At 45.3% G+C, this 21,379-nt stretch overlaps 1 protein-coding gene across 1 annotated transcript in view; it reads right to left on the bottom strand.

Annotated features, from left to right (window-relative positions):
* Positions 1-21,379, bottom strand: part of LOC120034605 (voltage-dependent calcium channel gamma-2 subunit) — a 67,158-nt gene extending 45,779 nt beyond the window's left edge. The window contains exon 1 of the mRNA XM_038981211.1: positions 21,169-21,379. Coding sequence (XP_038837139.1) covers positions 21,169-21,379 — 211 coding nt within the window. The remainder of the gene's footprint in view (positions 1-21,168) is intronic.

Raw genomic sequence — 21,379 nt, 5'->3', positions numbered from 1 at the left:
TTGTTCACACTGCAGGCCTTAAAACTTTTTTGGGATAGGGGGCAGCATTTTCACTTTTGGATGAATAGCGTGCCCAGAGTGAACTGCCTCCTACTCTGTCCCAGATGCTAATATATGCATATTATTATTACTATTGGATAGAAAACACTCTGAAGTTTCTAAAACTGTTTGAATGATGTCTGTGAGTATAACAGAACACATATGGCAGGCAAAAACCTGAGAGAAATCCAACCAGGAAGTGGTATATCTGAGGTTGGTCGATTTTCAACTGAGCCCCTATTGAATGCACAGTAGGATATGGATCTGTTTGCACTTCCTACGGCTTCCACTAGATGTCAACAGTCTGTAGAACCTTGAATGAGGCTTCTACTGTGATGTGGAGCCAGATGGGAGCTGTTTGAGTCAGTGGTCTGGCAGAGAGCCAGGTCCTGGTCACGCGCATTTCACATGATAGCGACCTGCGTTCCATTGCTTCTCTAAAGACAAAGGAATTCTTTGGTTGGAACGTTATTGAATATTTATTATAACAACATCCTAAAGATTGATTCTATACTTAGTTTGACAAGTTTCTTCGACCTGTAATATAACTTTTTGAAGTTTTCGTCCGACGTTCGGCTGGACCTGCACGAGCGTTTGGATATGTGTACTAAACGTGCTAACAAAAGTAGCTACTTGGACATAAATAATGGACATTATCGAACAAAACAACAATTTATTGTGGAACTAGGATTCCTGGGAGTGCATTCTGGTGAAGATCATCAAAGGTAAGGGAATATTTATAATGTAATTTCTGATTTCTGTTGACTCCAACATGGCGGATTTTATATATTTTTTAAATAATCTGAGTGCCGTCTCAGATTATTGCATGGTTTGCTTTTTCCGTAAAGTTTTTTTGAAATCTGACACAGCGGTTGCATCTTTAATTCTATGTAAAACATGTATCTTTCATCAAAGTTTATGATGAGTATTTATGTTATTTGACGTGGCTCTCTGCAATTTCTCCGGATATTTTGGAGGCATTTCTGACATGGCGCCAATGTAAATTGAGGTTTTTGGATATAAATATTTACTTTATCTAAGAAAACATACATGTATTGTGTAACATGAAGTCCTATGAGTGTCATCTGATGAAGATCATCAAAGGTTAGTGATTCATTTTATCTCTATTTCTGCTTCTTGTGACTCATATCTTTGGCTGGAAAAATGGCTGTGTGTTTTTGTGACTTGGCTCTGACCTAACATAATCATATGTTGTGCTTTCGCTGTAAAGCATTTTTGAAATCGGACATGATGGGTAGATTAACAAGATGTTTATCTTTCATTTGCTGTATTGGACTTGTTAATGTATGAAAGTTACATATTTCGAAAAAATATTTTTGAATTTCCCGCGCTGCCTTTTCAGCGGAACGCCTGTCCTAGAAAGGTTAAGAAGCACGGTTTGGCAGGTCATGTTTCGGAAGACACATGACTCGACCTTCGCCGCTCGTGAGCGTTGGGGAGTTGCAGCGATGAGACAAGATCGAAATTGGGGAGAAAAAGGGGGTACATTTTTTAAATAAATAAATACTGATTTGAGCATTAACACCCACCAGCCTAACCCGGAAGCTATCCACACCAATGTGTCGGAGGAAACACCGTTCAACTGACGACCTAGGTCAGCCTGCAGGCGCCGGGCCCGCCACAAGAAGTCGCTAGAGCATGATGAGCCAAGTAAAGCCCCCCCTAGCAATCCACGCTTCTTAACACCCACCAGCCTAACCCTGGAAGCTAGCCGCACCAATGTGTCGGAGGAAACACTGTTCAACTGACAACCGAGGTCAGCCTGCAGGCGCCCGGCCCGCCACAAGGAGTCGCTAGAGCGCGATGAGCCAAGTAAACAATTAACAAGCTAGCTACCACAATTTCCTTGTAAAACTGTCAACAGAGTTGCTAGCAAGCAACAAGATATGCCAAATAACAGTCTAAAAACCATGCGAGGGCAAATATATCAGATTTGACCATTCAGACACAAGTTGCATGGCCGGGGATCAGATTTGTATCTGACTTTAAACCACCAACGAAGGTGGTTTGAAATGTGGCTTGAAATATTCGATTCCATTAGCTTTTTGGCTGTTCAGACTGCAGGAAAAAGAAGGCGTTAGACCTCAGCAAAAACGTCAAAATGAATGACAGATTTCTTGGTTTATCTTAGATTAATTCTGACTTTTTTGAGGAAGTGTATACTGGCTATGTTGACGCTAAAGCGTCTCAAAAGGGACAAACAGTAACATTGCCATTTTTTTCTAGTTTTTGAAGCGAAGGTCTTTTAAGGGAGTATGCGAGGCACAGAAGTTCACTTCGCCTAGCCGATTTCTGCTAGGAGCAAACCAAATCTAGTATGCGGGAGCCTTTAGCCTCTAGCTATCCGGATAGAATAGCACACTGCAGCATTGCGATCCAATGCAATTATTCTGTACTGTGAACAAAGATGGGCGCCCTGCAGCAAGTCACACAACATGATGGGCTAAGCTTCTGACTCCAGCTCTAGAGTCTCTGTTTGCTACACACCGCTTATCTTCGAAACACAGAGGGCAAACGGCACTAGCACCAACATTGACCAAAATCAGACAGACATAAGGAAACGAGGCTAGCAAAAGGCTAGAGCTAGCAGTGTGTGGTTAGTGTGCAGTGTGTTGTTTCTCATGGTCTGAGAGTCCTCTAGGTGCCTTTTGGCAAACACCAAGCAGCTGTCATGTGCCTTTTACTGAGGAGTGGCTTCCATCTGGCCACTCTACCATAAAGGCCTGATTGGTGGAGTGCTGTAGAGATGGTTGTCCTTCTGAAAGGTTCTCCCATCTCCACAGCGGAACTCTGGAGCTCTGTCAGACTGACCTTCGGGTTCTTGGTCACATCCCTGACCAAGGGCCTTCTCCCCAGATTGCTCAGTTTGGCTGGGCGGCCAGCTCTAGGAAGAGTCTTGGTGGTTCCAAACTTCTTCCATTTAAGAATGATGGAGGCCACTGTGTTCTTGGGGACCTTCAATGCTGCAGAAATGTTTTGGTACCCTTCCCCAGATCTGTGCCTCGACACAATCCTGTCTCGGAGCTCTACGGACAATTCCTTTGACCTCATGGCTATGTTTTTGCTCTGACATGCACTGTCAACTGTGGGACCTTATATAGACAGGTGTGTGCCTTTCCAAATCATGTTCAATCATTTGAATTTACCACAGGTGGACTCCAATCAAGTTGTAGGAACATCTCAAGGATGATCAATGGAAACAGGATGCACCTGAGCTCAATTTCGAGTCTCATAGAAAAGGGTCTGAATACTTATTTAAATCAGGTATTTCTGTTTAAAAATTTTAATAAATTTGCTTAAAAAAATAAATAAAACTGTTCTCACTTTGTCATTATGGGGTATTGTGTGTAGATTGATGAAGAATAAAAAATAAAATCAATTTTAGAAAAAGGCTGTAATGTAACAAAATGTGAAAAAGCCAAGGGATCTGAACACTTTCCGAATGCACTGTATGTGGAATTGTTTTAAGAAGGTCATACCAAGGATCATTTAGCTATTTGATTTTAAGACCCCTTGAAGTATAAAAAAATCTATATACAGTATAGAAAAATGTATTTGATAAAAAATGTAATTTGGCCTTACTGCTATTAGCCCATACAAATGCATTGAATAACAGATTCACTACATGGAACAACAGATAGTCCCCCCCAAAAATCTAAAGGAAGTTTGTTCTGAAGTGTCTGTCCTGTATCTGAGAGATATAAGAAATATAATGACCATCATTTTTTAAACATTTTTTTTTACATGTATTTAACCCCTTATTTTTGGCACCAAACAGTCTCCATATACAGTATACTGTTCTTCCATTAATGTTTCCAACTGATACCGGGGGACTTCAGACAAGTCTTGTGAGGACTGTGGGCGTCCTAGAGCAAAGTCTCACCTTTCCACTGTAGACACATATGACAATGGCTAACTTGGTTACAGGGTTGCCGTAGGATGTCATTCCTACACAGATATAGTGAGCCAGTGAGATATTCAGTCAATTGTATAAGTGATACTGACATTGACAGTAGCAGGCACTGAGGCCGACAGTAATACAGTGTTGTGTTCTGAGCATTTGCCTGCCATCTGCCGCGGAGCTCTCCAACAGGTGGTATGAGGCGTACTGAGGGGAAACAAAATATAAAAGCCAGGCTCCTTACAGCCCATCATCGCAACTTCATTTTGATACAATATGTTCATTTTTGACTTGTGCAACCCCATGAGACCAGCAGGTCTGGGGTATGGTGGTTACAGCCCCATGGTACCAGCAGGTCTGGGGTATGGTGGTTACAGCACCATGAGACCAGCAGGTCTGGGGTATGGTGGTTACAGCACCATGAGACCAGCCGGTCTGGGGTATGGTGGTTACAGCAACATGAGACCAGCAGGTCAAGGGTATGGTGGCTACAGCACCACGAGACCAGCAGGTCTGAGGTATGGTGGTTACAGCAACATGAGACCAGCAGGTCTGGGGTATGGTGGTTACAGCAACATGAGACCAGCAGGTCTGGGGTATGGTGGTTACAGCAACATAAGACCAGCAGGTCTGGGGTATAGTGGTTACAGCACCATGAGACCAGCAGGTCTGGGGTATGGTGGTTACAGCAACATGAGACCAGCAGGTCTGGGGTATGGTGGTTACAGCACCATGAGACCAGCAGGTCTGGGGTATGGTGGTTACAGCACCATGAGACCAGCAGGTATGGGGTATGGTGGTTACAGCAACATGAGACCAGCAGGTCTGGGGTATGGTGGTTACAGCACCATGGGACCAGCAGGTCTGGGGTATGGTGGTTACAGCACCATGAGACCAGCAGGTCTGGGGTATGGTGATTACAGCAACATGAGACCAGCAGGTCTGGGGTATGGTGGTTACAGCACCATGGGACCAGTAGGTCTGGGGTATGGTGGTTACAGCACCATGAGACCAGCAGGTCTGGGGTATGGTGGTTACAGCAACATGAGACCAGCAGGTCAAGGGTATGGTGGCTACAGCACCACGAGACCAGCAGGTCTGAGGTATGGTGGTTACAGCAACATGAGACCAGCAGGTCTGGGGTATGGTGGTTACAGCAACATGAGACCAGCAGGTCTGGGGTATGGTGGTTACAGCACCATGGGACCTGCAGGTCTGGGGTATGGTGGTTACAGCAACATGAGACCAGCAGGTCTGGGGTATGGTGGTTACAGCACCATGAGACCAGCAGGTCTGAGATATGGTGGTTACAGCAACATGAGACCAGCAGGTCTGGGGTATGGTGGTTACAGCACCATGAGACCAGCAGGTCTGGGGTATGGTGATTACAGCAACATGAGACCAGCAGGTCTTGGGTATGGTGGTTACAGCACCATGAGACCAGCAGGTCTGAGGTATGGTGGTTACAGCAACATGAGACCAGCAGGTCTGGGGTATGGTGGTTACAGCACCATGAGACCAGCAGGTCTGGGGTATGGTGATTACAGCAACATGAGACCAGCAGGTCTGAGGTATGGTGGTTACAGCAACATGAGACCAGCAGGTCTGGGGTATGGTGATTACAGCAACATGAGACCAGCAGGTCTGGGGTATGGTGATTACAGCAACATGAGACCAGCAGGTCTGGGGTATGGTGGTTACAGCACCATGGGACCAGCAGGTCTGGGGTATGGTGGTTACAGCACCATGAGACCAGCAGGTCTGGGGTATGGTGGTTACAGCAACATGAGACCAGCAGGTCTGGGGTATGGTGATTACAGCAACATGAGACCAGCAGGTCTGGGGTATGGTGGTTACAGCACCATGAGACCAGCAGGTCTGGGGTATGGTGATTACAGCAACATGAGACCAGCAGGTCTTGGGTATGGTGGTTACAGCACCATGAGACCAGCAGGTCTGAGGTATGGTGGTTACAGCAACATGAGACCAGCAGGTCTGGGGTATGGTGGTTACAGCACCATGAGACCAGCAGGTCTGGGGTATGGTGATTACAGCAACATGAGACCAGCAGGTCTGAGGTATGGTGGTTACAGCAACATGAGACCAGCAGGTCTGGGGTATGGTGATTACAGCAACATGAGACCAGCAGGTCTGGGGTATGGTGATTACAGCAACATGAGACCAGCAGGTCTGGGGTATGGTGGTTACAGCACCATGGGACCAGCAGGTCTGGGGTATGGTGGTTACAGCACCATGAGACCAGCAGGTCTGGGGTATGGTGGTTACAGCAACATGAGACCAGCAGGTCTGGGGTATGGTGATTACAGCAACATGAGACCAGCAGGTCTGGGGTATGGTGATTACAGCAACATGAGACCAGCATGTCTGGGGTATGGTGGTTACAGCAACATGAGACCAGCAGGTCTGGGGTATGGTGATTACAGCAACATGAGACCAGCAGGTCTGGGGTATGGTGGTTACAGCACCTTTAGGCTGGTTCAAGTACATGCTGCTGCATTTCTCCCTCTCTGTATGCATGTGTTTGTCAGGTATGCGTGTCAGTAAGAGTAGCGGTGCACACTAGCTGTGATAGAGAAGAATTCCTTCCTGACCCTGGTTGTGAATGTGTGTGTGTGTTATGGCACAGGAGCAGTCCATGTGCATGCTGTTGTGAACTCCTGAGAGACTCCTGTCCTGGAAAACGATCTGAGAGAGCAAAGGAAAGCCACGCTGCTCTCCATTAAAAATTCATACTGTTCCTTACTGCACACACACACACACACACACACACACACACACACACACACACACACACACACACACACACACACACACACACACACACACACACACACACACACACACACACACACACACACACACACACACACACACACACACAGAAAGGAGTGGGACAGAAGGGGTTAAACATGATGGGCTGGACAGGAAGTGTTGCATCATCTCCCTCTGTGATTTAGCAGAGCCTTATCCCCAGCTACATCAGTATGTAGCACCTTCATTTTGACAAACTCCCTGATTCGACCTGATCTGGAGATTACCGTAGCATTGTCTTTCATCTTCAGGAAAATCAGATGCGTTGTCAGCATTGTGGCTAAGACTGTGGCTGAGCTTCTGAGTCAGAACACATACATTATCCCTCTATAGACATGAATAATCGAGTGTCAGCCATACCTGGACACCAGGTTTACATCATTTCCTGTAGAGAACATATTCCATCATCAGCCTTCAGATTAACCCCCAACTCACTCCGTCACTGCTAAAGCTACAGTTCACAGATAAGATACAAGCTGGGACAGATTCATTCTGAAATAACATTGAGTGTAACTTACACAAAGTTTGTGTTGGTTAAAATGGGATGGCTTTAATAATGTTTTTCTATTTAAAAATAAATATTTGGATTGCATAACTATAAATATATATATACACTGCTCAAAATAATAAAGGGAACACTTAAACAACACAATGTAACTCCAAGTCAATCACACTTCTGTGAAATCAAACTGTCCACTTAGGAAGCAACACTGATTGACAATAAATTTCACATGCTGTTGTGCAAATGGAATAGACAAAAGGTGGAAATTATAGGCAATTAGCAAGACACCCCCAATAAAGGAGTGATTCTGCAGGTGGTGACCACAGACCACTTCTCAGTTCCTATGCTTCCTGGCTGATGTTTTGGTCACTTTTGAATGCTGGCGGTGCTCTCACTCTAGTGGTAGCATGAGACGAAGTCTACAACCCACACAAGTGGCTCAGGTAGTGCAGCTCATCCAGGATGGCACATCAATGCGAGCTGTGGCAAGAAGGTTTGCTGTGTCTGTCAGCGTAGTGTCCAGAGCATGGAGGCGCTACCAGGAGACAGGCCAGTACATCAGGAGACGTGGAGGAGGCCGTAGGAGGGCAACAACCCAGCAGCAGGACCACTACCCCCACCTTTGAGCAGGAGGAGCACTGCCAGAGCCCTGCAAAAATGACCTCCAGCAGGCCATAAATGTGCATGTGTCAGCATATGGTCTCACAAGGGCTCTGAGGATCTCATCTCGGTACCTAAAGGCAGTCAGGCTACCTCTGGCGAGCACATGGAGGGCTGTGCGGCCCCACAAAGAAATGCCACCCCACACCATGACTGACCCACCGCCAAACCGGTCATGCTGGAGGATGTTGCAGGCAGCAGAACGTTCTCCACGGCGTCTCCAGACTCTGTCACGTCTGTCACATGTGCTCATGTGCTCAGTGTGAACCTGCTTTTATCTGTGAAGAGCACAGGGCGCCAGTGGCGAATTTGCCAATCTTGGTGTTCTCTGGCAAATGCCAAACGTCCTGCACGGTGTTGGGCTGTAAGCACAACCCCCACCTGTGGACGTCGGGCCCTCATACCACCCTCATGGAGTCTGTTTCTGACCGTTTGAGCAGACACATGCACATTTGTGGCCTGCTGGAGGTCATTTTGCAGGGCTCTGGAAGTGCTCCTCCTGCTTAAAGGCGGAGGTAGTGGTCCTGCTGCTGGGTTGTTGCCCTCCTACGGCCTCCTCCACGTCTCCTGATGTACTGGCCTGTCTCCTGGTAGCGCCTCCATGCTCTGGACACTACGCTGACAGACACAGCAAACCTTCTTGCCACAGCTCGCATTGATGTGCCATCCTGGATGAGCTGCACTACCTGAGCCACTTGTGTGGGTTGTAGACTTCGTCTCATGCTACCACTAGAGTGAGAGCACCGCCAGCATTCAAAAGTGACCAAAACATCAGCCAGGAAGCATAGGAACTGAGAAGTGGTCTGTGGTCACCACCTGCAGAATCACTCCTTTATTGGGGGTGTCTTGCTAATTGCCTATAAGTTCCACCTTTTGTCTATTCCATTTGCACAACAGCATGTGGAATTTATTGTCAATCAGTGTTGCTTCCTAAGTGGACAGTTTGATTTCACAGAAGTGTGATTGACTTGGAGTTACATTGTGTTGTTTAAGTGTTCCCTTTATTTTTTTGAGCAGTGTATATTTTTTTTACCAATAATCCAATGTTCAGCAGTCTCCCTTTGACCTTGTCAACATCATTACTCCCATTCAAGTCAGCCGGTGACATCACCACCTTCCATTTTTTTTCTTAGCTTGGAGCAGTTTCTTATGGTCTCATTTGACAGATAGAGTCTCATTACAAGTGTTTGTTTTCCCAAAAGCACCATTTGCTGTGACAGTGGGGTCTGCCAGCTCTGTCGGCTGCAGTAAAAAATCACTCTGGAGTGCAGTTAACAGGACCATCTGAACAGCCCCACACACACGCACATGCGCGAGTACACACTCACACACACACACACACACACACACACACACACACACACACACACACACACACACACACACACACACACACACACACACACACACACACACACACACACACACACACACACACACACACACACACACACACACACACACAGTCTTACACACACAGTGGCCAGTCCCGTCTTTGGAGATTGACACACAGTCAGAGCACAGTATGGCCTCTGCAGGCCCCCATACAGACATGTCCACCGACATCCCCTTAAAGGAGGTAAGGCACAGAAGACCTTCAGTCAGTGTGCTGTGAGAAAGATTTCCATTTGCCTTTGCAACCTCAAATGTTACTTGTCAATAACGTTGTCAAAATGTGACATTACTCTCTCTGACCCGGGTCGATTGACAATGAAAAAGAAACGAGGGCTCAGGTGAGTACAACAAAATCGTTACTCTATCTGTCTGCCCTGCAGTCAGGACTCAACTCTTTAGCTGTGCAGAAATCCAATACCCTGAAAACTCTGCACATCTCATATTACAACTCTGTCTAGCGCCATTGTATTGTTATACCTAAAACACATTGATTGCAGAGTATATGAAACTGGAGTTACGCTATCTACAGTAAATATACCTGGACCAGGCAGGGAGTGGAGCTGTCAGCACCTTTCCCACTAGGTGCTAAGAGGGTTCTACAGAGGTGGGAATATCTCATTCTCCTCTCCCCAGCAACACTGAGAGCCTGTTGTGCTAGGGCTGGAGTCGTAACCCCGTGAAGGACCGGGGCCTTGGTCTTACTGGATCCAGGTGCAGGTGCAGGTGCAGGCTCACCTCACACCCCATACAGTATGGCAGGGTGTTGGGGAGCAGACAGAACTCTACCCACTCCCACTCTCCGGGATGATGCAGTGTGTTTGGGCTCCGCGCTGACACAAAGCAAATACGGTGTAATAGATGGCAAATGAACTGCGCTGTGGACACCACCAATTAATCAAAAGGCAGATTGCTGTAGTTTCTCCTCACTATCGCAGGAAAAAGGAGTGGATCTCACCTCCTTAAAATGAATGGATTGTATCTGAGGTTAATTATTATTTACTATTGGGTCTCTTTGGGAGATTTCCGCTGCTTAAGGAAATGGCCGCTGATGTGGAACCAAGGTAAGAGACTACTGTGTTGTTAGGAGCAGTGAACTATTTATTTGTGCCTGTAACCATGCAATATCCTGCCAGAATACATTAATTTCTTTCAGTCTCATCTCACTGTTTCTGGTGTCAGTGCGTCACATGTATTTTCATCAAGTTTGTGTACTATAACAGTCAACTGTAATCGGTACAATAACATCTATTGGCAGCCAGAGTCCAGTGCCCTCTGTCCATTCCATAGTGTTACAAAGACTAGCCCAGGGTGTGACTGTCCCAGGGTATGACTGGCACGAGGTATGACTATCCAAGGGTATGATGACTGGCCCAGGGTTTGATGACTGGCCCAGGGTATGGCCCAGGGTATGACTGTCCAAGGGTATGATGACTGGCCCAGGGTTTGATGACTGTCCCAGGGTATGACTGGCCCAGAGTATGGCCCAGAGTATGACTGTCCCAGGGTATGACTGTCCAAGGGTATGATGACTGGCCCAGGGTTTGATGACTGGCCTAGGGTATGACTGGCCCAGAGTATGGCCCAGAGTATGACTGTCCCAGGGTATGACTATCCAAGGGTATGATGACTGGCCAAGGGTATGATGACTGTCCCAGGGTATGACTGGCCCAGAGTATGGCCCAGAGTATGACTGTCCCAGGGTATGACTGTCCCAGGGTATGACTGGCCCAGAGTAGGACTCTCCCAGGGTATGACTGGCCCAGAGTATGTCCCAGGGTATGACTGTCCAAGGGTTTGATGACTGGCCCAGGGTTTGATGACTGTCCCAGGGTATGGCCCAGGGTATGACTGTCCCAGGGTATGACTGTCCCAGGGTATGACTGTCCCAGGGTATGACTGGCCCAGAGTATGGCCCAGGGTATGACTGTCCAAGGGTTTGATGACTGGCCCAGGGTTTGATGACTGGCCCAGGGTACGACTGGCCCAGCTGCCCAGCCCATGTGCCCTACTGATTTGTTCCCTGGCCATGTAAAAATAACATGTGTAAATGAAGGCTAGAGCCACACACATACGCACACACACACACAAGTTTCAGTGACTGGAGAGGACTGATGTAATTATCATGTGGTGACCCGGGCGCGGTCCCCTCTTTGACACGTGTCCTTTTTTCTAATTTACGACTGGCCCTCTCGTTTAGTGGCGCAGGGGGACTCCTACACGCTGAGTGGGCAGGTGGGCAGGCAGGCGGGCAGGCAGGTGGGCGTGCAGGAGGGTGGCTTTTATGGGACAGGGCTACCAAAGTTTACAGCACGTCTCCCATCGATCAAAGCCATCAGTGACATTAATCATACCCTAAACCAATTCCTATGGCATCTCCCCCTGCATCACACAACACGGGCACATGGAGGAGATGGAGATGAGGATTATGCCGCTTCACACCACTGCCAAGCCAGGAGAGTCCTTCTCTGGCAGGTACAGTTAGCTAAGTGTGGGGGAGGGGAGATTCAGAATAGCATGGAGACTCCTACATACTACACACCTCCACTATACTGGAGCATAGAATGAGAATGAGAAAACCAGATAGGAAAGTGATATAACCTTCACTGTGCTAAAGCATGTTATAACGTCAGAAAAGAGGGGCTTAGTGATTGACCTACACATGACCAAAACACTGCAACAGCATATAAGACTGTACTGAACCATAATCACTCCCACTATTCACTCTCTCTCCAATAAGAGGAAACCCCAAGGCAATGGACAGTACATTATAAATGAGTAGAACTACAGTACATGGCCATCTCCACAGTGGGACAATGACAGACAGACTGACACCACAGACACTGTACTACTGTAATGAAGGTGATTGAGTCTCACACAGCCCCATCTAGTAATGGCTGTACTGTAATAATCAGGCCTTAGTGGCCAATAGAACGGACCAGTGTACAGACCAATAAAAGAGTCCAGAACAGTAGTGTCTGTCTGCAGTCCCAGCAGAGCAGAGCTACTGTAGCCACAGCGGCAGACAGGTCAGAGCTAAATGAATCACATCTATCTATGGGCTCTGGGAGAGGTGACAGTGCAATAGAGCCCAGTCACTTAGATAGCAGCTGAGAGGAGGGATGTGACTGGGGCAGACGTTATTCCACAACCCTCCGAGTGTGGATAGCCAGTCCAATGAAACACTAAGGGAGGGATTGTCCATGAACCCCTATTGCCCCTATCTCAACAAGTGGTTGAAGACCAGACCACTCTGAATTGCCACGGATATAGTACTCTGTATTCAACTTGATATGGCCAGTACACTGGTGTGCGTGGCTATGCTTGTGTTCCTTGATGGCGGATATGCGGGCATGTTATCCTGTTCATGCAGCTGGGTGTACAGTGGAGCCGTGTCATAATACAGCCTAATGCCACTTTAGGGTCGGGTCATTAGCCTGGGTGGGCATGTGCCAGCCAGTGTAATCCTTATCTGATTGGACTATGAGACTAATCCTGCTCTGGAGCACTGGCACTGCCCAGCCCAACAATCTCTGCACTATCTCTCATTCTGTGTCTCTCTCTTACACACACACACACACACACACACACACACACACACACACACACACACACACACACACACACACACACACACACACACACACACACACACACACACACACACACACACACACACACACACACGCCAGATATATACACATGCATGTACGCACACGCGCGTGTAAACATTCACACGCACACACACACACAGACACACACACAAACGTGTACACACACACAAACAAGTGCTCAGGCTCAAACACACATACACCAACAAAAACATATACATGGAGAAAACACTAGTTGTCCCGATCGTCATGGGAAGAAGTGGACCAAAGCACAGCGTGGTACGTGTTCATTCTATTTATTTAATGAACACCGACAACAACAAAACAAAATACGAACGTGACGTTCTGCAGGGCAAAATAACAACCAATGCAAAAATAAGATCCCAAAAATGAAAGAGGGAAAAAGGACTGCCTAAGTATGATTCCCAATCAGAGACAACGATAGGCAGGTGCCTCTGATTGGGAACCACACTCGGCCAAAAACAAAGAAATAGAAAACATAGAAATAAAGAAACTAGAATGCCCACCCCACATCACACCCTGACCTAACCAAATAGAGAAATAAAACGGCTCTCTAAGGTCAGGGCGTGACACTAGTAGATTACTCACACCTGTTCAAAACGCTACACCCACATACTCATGTAGAAAACCATAAGATACAGTGCCTGTACACACACACTGGTATAGTCTCAAGATGATTGACAGGAAGGAACCGAGTGAGGCCACACGAACAAGTCCTGGAGTTAGGTAATTCATTCCCTGAACCATCCTACATGCATTCTCTTCAGCACCAGTCCATTTCCACAACTGAGAAACCAGGAAATTGTACCAAGTGGGTGGATTTCAAGTTTTTTTCATGCAGAGGGTAAAGCTGGCCCCCATATATTTTCATTCATATGGCATCACAAAGCATTGGACTACTCTTCCAAACGGCATGGAGGTAGTAAACAAAGCACATGTATTCCCTCTATTGCTGATAGTCCTTCATGGGAAACGGCTCTGCCAGTGAACCCCGAGGCAGGGGGTGAATTATTGGTCTTGCTGAAGAAAACCACTCATACAACAGGTGATAGGAGGAAATGGGGGGTAACACAGCCACCAAAGTAGCCCTCTTTTGTCAAAGGATTTTCCCATCTTCTTTTGCACCTCCTGCCCGCCCCCCCTCCTCCTTCCTTCCTTCGTTTCTCCTCCTATAGCCGAGACAGAGGGGGGCGCTGTAATGAAGATGAATGGGGCAGATTAGCGTGGAGCGAGGCATGGCGGTGTGCTATACCTGGCTGTGAAGAGCGGAGGCCGTGCCGAGCAACGTGGATGCTCCGGTAGGCAGTCGCCCAGCCCAGACAGGATGGAGCAGTGTTCCCCCCTCCCTCTGGGGCTCAATCCATTAGCACCACACATGTTTACCGTATGCTTAACACACACAGAACATAGCCCCAGACAAATCCCCCTACGTCATCCCCTTTGTATGGCTCTGCCTCAGTATGACAATAATACACAGACTTGTTTGCACAGGCTTCCAAAGCATAGGCCAGTATAACTGCCAGTATAAATGCTAGTATAACTGCTCATATAACTGCCAGTATAACTGCTAGTATAACTGCTCGTATAACTGCCAGTATAACTGCTCGTATAACTGCTAGTATAACTGCCAGCCAGTATAACTGGCAGTATAACTGCTAGTATAACTGGCAGTATAACTGCTAGTATAACTGCCAGTATACCTGCCAGCCAGTATAACTGCCAGTATAACTGCTAGTATAACTGCCAGTATACCTGCCAGCCAGTATAACTGGCAGTATAACTGCTACTATAACAGCTAGTATAAATGCCAATATAACTTCTAGTATAACTGCTAGTATATCTGCTAGTATAACTGCCAGTATAACAGCCAGTATAACTGCTAGTATAACTGCCAGTATAACTGCCAGTATATCTGCTAGTATAACTGCCAGTATAACAGCCAGTATAACTGCCAGTATATCTGCTAGTATAACTGCCAGTATAACAGCCAGTATAACTGCTAGTATAACTGCTAGTATAACAGCCAGTATAACTGTGTCACGCCCTGGCCTTAGTATTCTTTGTTTTCTGTATTATTTTAGTTAGGTCAGGGTGTGACATGGGATGTTTGTGTGTATTTGTCTCGTCTTGGGTGGTTGTAGTGTCTAGGGGGTTTTGGTAGAGTGTATGGGGTTATGTTTAGTGTAGGTGTCTAGGTATGTCTATGGTTGCCTGAATGGTTCTCAATCAGAGACAGCTGTCTATCATTGTCTCTGATTGGGAGCCATATTTTAGGCAGCCATAGGCATTAGGCTGTTGTGGGTAATTGTCTATGTCTAACGTTACCAGCTTGTGTATGCACTTTCGTTTGTAGCTTCACGGTCGTTTGTTGTTTTTTTTCGTTTTGTAAAAGTGTTTGTTTCGTGTTTCGTCTTCTCTAATAAAAGAAGATGTATTTGTATCACGCTGCGCCTTGGTCCACTCTTCCTCATCAAGACGATCGTGACAAACTGCTAGTATAACTGCCAGTATAACAGCCAGTATAACTGCTAGTATAACTGCTAGTATAACAGCCAGTATACCTGCTAGTTTAACTGCCAGTATAACAGCCAGTATAACTGCCAGTATAACTGCCAGTATAACTGCTAGTATAACTGCTAGTATAACTGCCAGTATAACAGCTAGTATAACTGCCAGCATAACAGCCAGTATAACTGCTAGTATAACTGCTAGTATAACTGCTAGTATAACAGCTAGTATAACAGCTAGTATAACTGCCAGTATAACAGCTAGTATAACTGCTAGTATAACAGCTAGTATAACAGCCAGTATAACTGCCAGTATAATAGCTAGTATAACAGCTAGTATAACAGCTAGTATAACAGCTAGTATAACTGCTAGTATAACTGCCAGTATAACTGCTAGTATAACTGCTAGTATAACAGCTAGTATAACAGCCAGTATAACTGCCAGTATAACAGCTAGTATAACCGCTAGTTTAACTGCCAGTATAACAGCTAGTATAACTGCCAGTATAACAGCTAGTATGACTGCTAGTATAACTGCTAGTATAACAGCCAGTATAACAGCTAGTATAACTGCTAGTATAACTGCCAGTATAACAGCTAGTATAACCGCTAGTATGACTGCTAGTATAACTGCCAGTATAACTGCCAGTATAACTGCTAGTATAACTGCCAGTATAACTGCCAGTATAACAGCCAGTATAACTGCCAGTATAACTGCTAGTATAACTGCTAGTATAACAGCTAGTATAACTGCCAGTATAACAGCCAGTATAACTGCTAGTATAACTGCTAGTATAACTGCTAGTATAACTGCCAGTATAACAGCTAGTATAACTGCCAGTATAACTGCCAGTATAACTGCCAGTATAACTGCCAGTATAACAGCTAGTATAACTGCCAGTATAACAGCCAGTATAACTGCTAGTATAACTGCTAGTATAACTGCTAGTATAACTGCCAGTATAACAGCTAGTATAACTGCCAGTATAACAGCTAGTATAACTGCTAGTATAACTGCTAGTATAACTGCCAGTATAACAGCTAGTATAACCGCTAGTATGACTGCTAGTATAACTGCCAGTATAACTGCCAGTATAACTGCTAGTATAACTGCTAGTTTAACTGCCAGTATAACAGCTAGTATAACTGCCAGTATAACAGCCAGTATAACTGCCAGTATAACTGCTAGTATAACTGCCAGTATAACAGCTAGTATGACTGCTAGTATAACTGCCAGTATAACAGCTAGTATAACTGCCAGTATACCTGCCAGCCAGTATACCTGCCAGTATAACAGCCAGTATAACTGCCAGTATAACTGCCAGTATAACAGCCAGTATAACTGCTAGTATAACTGCCAGTATAACTGCTAGTATAACTGCTAGTATAACTGCCAGTATAACAGCTAGTATGACTGCTAGTATAACTGCCAGTATGACTGCTAGTATACCTGCTAGTATAACAGCTAGTATAACAGCTAGTATAACTGCTAGTATAACAGCTAGTATAACTGCCAGTATAACTGCCAGTATAACTGCCAGTATAACTGCCAGTATAACAGCTAGTATAACAGCTAGTATAACTGCTAGTATAACTGCCAGTGTAACTGCCAGTATAACAGCTAGTATAACTGCTAGTATAACAGCTAGTATAACTGCCAGTATAACAGCTAGTATAACTGCCAGTATAACAGCTAGTATAACAGCTAGTATAACTGCTAGTATAACTGCCAGTGTAACTGCCAGTATAACAGCTAGTATAACTGCCAGTATAACTGCTAGTATAACTGCTAGTATAACAGCTAGTATAACTGCTAGTATGACTGCTAGTATAACTGCTAGTATAATGGCTAGTATAACTGCCAGTATAACAGCTAGTATAACTGCTAGTATAACAGCCAGTATAACTGTTAGTATAACTGTTAGTATAACTGCTAATATAACTGCTAGTATAACAGCTAGTATAACTGCCAGTATAACAGCTAGTATAACTGCCAGTATAACTGCCAGTATAACTGCTAGTATAACTGCTAGTATAACAGCTAGTATAACTGCTAGTATAACAGCTAGTATAACAGCTAGTATAACTGCCAGTATAACAGCTAGTATAACTGCTAGTATAGCTGCTAGTATAACTGCCAGTATAACAGCTAGTATAACAGCTAGTATAGCTGCTAGTATAACTGCCAGTATAACAGCTAGTATAACAGCTAGTATAACTGGGTGCTAGTGTATTAGGGTGACTATGACAATATAGGCTCCAAAGGATTTTATTCTGCGTTTAAAATGTAGTCTTGAATATTTATTTCTCACTGTAGAAGAGGAATTTAGTATTTAGTATTATATTGGGATCCCTAAGTACTCTCCCTCGGGTCCAAACAGGAAACAAAACAACAAATAAAATACCTAATATTCATAATATAATATACATAATCCTCCTGTTGGTAGAGCATGATTTGTGGGTTTGATGCCCATAGGGACTAGTACGAAAAAGTATGAACATGTATGTACTGTAAGTCACTGTGGATAAGAGCATCTGCTAAATGACTAACATGTAAATGTGAATAATATACATAACACTACATAATACTACATAACCTCCTGCCTCTACCTCACGCTTCAGAAACAGGAGATAACTCCTGCCCTATGAGCCGTTCTGGCTCTCACAAGGCCACCCACCTACATAATACAATATACTGTATAATACAGTGCAAATTGCAATACAAAACATATTAAAATGACTGCGTCTCATTTGATGTGAATGAGTGGAGCAAGCATAGAACTGTGATGTATGCTGAATTCTAATCTTTGACCTTCCTCGTAATGGACTGTGTTACTCCTGTTAGATGTTGTTTGCCCAAATAGTAAGCCAGGGGCACATTGTTGCCAAATCTTGTGGAGGGCTCTTTGCTGATAGCACACATCGTTTGGTTTCTCTGATGTCAGGACAATTGAATGAAATACTGCAACAGATCAAGGGACTCGGCATTCATATGAACCAGCTCCAAGGGCAATGTAAGATTTCACAAATTAATCGCATGCTTTGGCGATGGCATATGCTATTGCATTTTCAGTATGACTGATAGCACAGGCGACTAGTGAAAACAAGTGTAAATCTACAAAATCTATATAAGCCATATTTTATGGAACCAGTGCTGGAGAGGGAAAAGGACCTGAATGTTCACCGGAGGAGAGATCAGTGAGAAGTGCCTCTACCTTCACACAAACATGCATACACGCACGCACGCACGCACGCACGCACGCACGCACGCACGCACGCACGCACGCTCACACACACACACACACACACACACACACACACACACACACACACACACACACACACACACACACACACACACACACACACACACACACACACACACACACACACACACACACACACACACACACACACACACACTCTCAGCCTGTATGGTTACTTTCTCATGGGCGAGGCTAGGTATGGTATTACAGGGCCTGGAGTGAGCAGTAGAGTGGTAGATGGTTGTGTGGACATTCCCCTCTGTGATCAGGGACTCTCCAGGAGCTGATTAAACAAACACAACCCCTCGCCCACCTGGGCACACAACATGAGCTGTATGAGTGGGCCAGAGCTGGGCTACAGCAAATCACTGTCTGCATTGTCAGATGTGATACAGACAGGATGCATCATCATCCATCGCAACAAGGTAGCTACCGATATATGAGACACAAGGTGTAGGATGGTGATTTTCCATACAAAGTACCCACTTGATTTCAGCATTGGCATGAACCTCTTCATGCTGTAGTTACAATATCCACCTGAGATGGCAGACATAGCAGCACCACACCTGGTCTGTAGCAGGAGCTTCTTGTGGCTGAGCTGCTGCTTATACTCCATGGCAGCTGGATCCGGCTCTGCAGTTTACTTCCTATTTTTCAATATCACAGATTTCGGTATAAATTGTGCTAATTACCCATGAATAAATTCACCCGATTGCGTTTTTTTAAGCCCAATTTCCACAGCAGGAAGTCGTTTGGATTGGTATTCAAATGAATCTGACCTCGATGTGTAAATGCGATGGTGCCGTTCTCCGCTTCCTCCCCTCATCAAGGCCTGAGACCATTCAGGAATCGCAAATTACAAATCAGTGTTCATTTCCTGCTATTTGGATCACCAATTCAAAGGAGGGTGGCTGTTATCTTGCCACAAAAGAGAAGCTGCGGCATATGGGCTTTGTAATTGTAATTCACCTTGTGCCAAGTATAGGAGATTTTGGTCAGGTCTGGACTATGAACAATTGTCTGTTAATTACATAACAGCCTGACTAAGGCAAAGGCCAGTCATATCACTGATTTTCTCCACCTTCACAGATAAGTGTGAATTTTCAACAGAGGTTAAAAATCTCTAGTCTTTGAAAACCTCTCCACAGCTGTAGTTAACCTGTGATGGGTCACGTTGAGACCTAAAATGGCTCTCCCACTGTATGTCCTGGCTAGCACAGGAGAACAGATGCAGAGAGCTCCTGGAAAGGGTAGCTGCAGGGTGTCAGACAGACCTTGAACAAACCTTAAGCAGATGCTTAAACCGCCCTGACAGACATGGCCAACGTCAGCCATCCTACCTTGGTCAAAATTACCCAGTAATGTCGATTAAGAAATTAACATAAAACAGTACTTTTGCCCAGGAAACTCTCTAAATAAAAATACATCCCTGTAATTTCCAATTTTTTTATACATTTTTGCCAATGTGAATTTAACATGCCAAAAAACACATACAGTAACTTTATTTTGTGCAAACATACACATTTTGAAGAGTTCAAATCATCAGATCTTTACAGTTGAATGGCACTGACATTATTTTCATGAACCACTTCCTGGGGCTGACTTCACCTCAGGATGTTAGAGCAGAGATCTGACCTGAGACTGACTGCTTATTGCTTATCAAATGACGGAGGAGTGTGCAGAGAGACAGGAGGCCTGTGTGAATCTCTCTGCTAAGAAGATGTAACGCTGCGTGACCTCACAAGGTTACGCTCAAAGTCAGCATCTGACGCCTCCGCCAGAGCATGACAGGAAACAAGACCCCGCTGTGTGTCAAGTCAAGACGTGGGAGGTGGTCTTGAACCTGCGCTTGAGAGGTGACTGTGTTTGACAACTCAGAAAATACTAAGCACTGCCAGGTCAAAGGGTAAATGACAAGCACTGTTAAGGCACCCCATCATCCCGAGGTCAAAGGTGGGGTCTGGATGGAAATAGACCTTTGACAGGAATGGCTGACTCTCTGTTGCTCTTGTGCACTGGTCATTATCATATGTTATTACAATTAGAAATGTTTGAAGAATGGCATGGTCACTTGGTGCTGTTTTGAACAATACAATCGACTGGTGGCAAAGAATGTAGAAAAGTAATGTTTTGAAGGTGTCACTTGGGGATTGTGTATAGGTCTAAGAGGTGTGAAATGGAGGGTTCTTACAGTAGTTCATTGGCCCAATTCTGTGTTTGATACACTGTATGGGGCTTAAGATAAACCTGATCCACATGGCATATGTCAGTAGAAAAGCAAAGGAAGGGATACAAGTTATAACGTCAACGAGTGGGATAGGTTTTACTACATGTAGGTAAAGGTTAAAATGTAATCACTATGGTATACTGACATGGAGAAAATAAAGTGACTGCAAAACGCATGTGGCTCAATTACCTTCTAAGCAACACGTCCTCCACAATCCCGAATGGGTCATCACCTCTTCGTTCTTCTTGCTGGTCTCGTTATCGCTGACCGACTTTGACTTGCACGTGCCGCGCGAGTACAGCCAGTAGTCCGTGCCAACCGCGATGGTCATGAGACTGAAGGCGGCAAATGCGCCGACCGTGGTCAATAGCATCTGAACTCCGCGGTCAAACAGACCCAT

The sequence above is a fragment of the Salvelinus namaycush genome, chromosome 41, assembly GCF_016432855.1.
Source record: "Salvelinus namaycush isolate Seneca chromosome 41, SaNama_1.0, whole genome shotgun sequence".
NCBI lineage: Eukaryota > Metazoa > Chordata > Actinopteri > Salmoniformes > Salmonidae > Salvelinus > Salvelinus namaycush.
The sequence above is the reverse complement of the archived record's forward strand: the minus strand, read 5'-3'. Positions and strand labels throughout refer to the sequence as shown.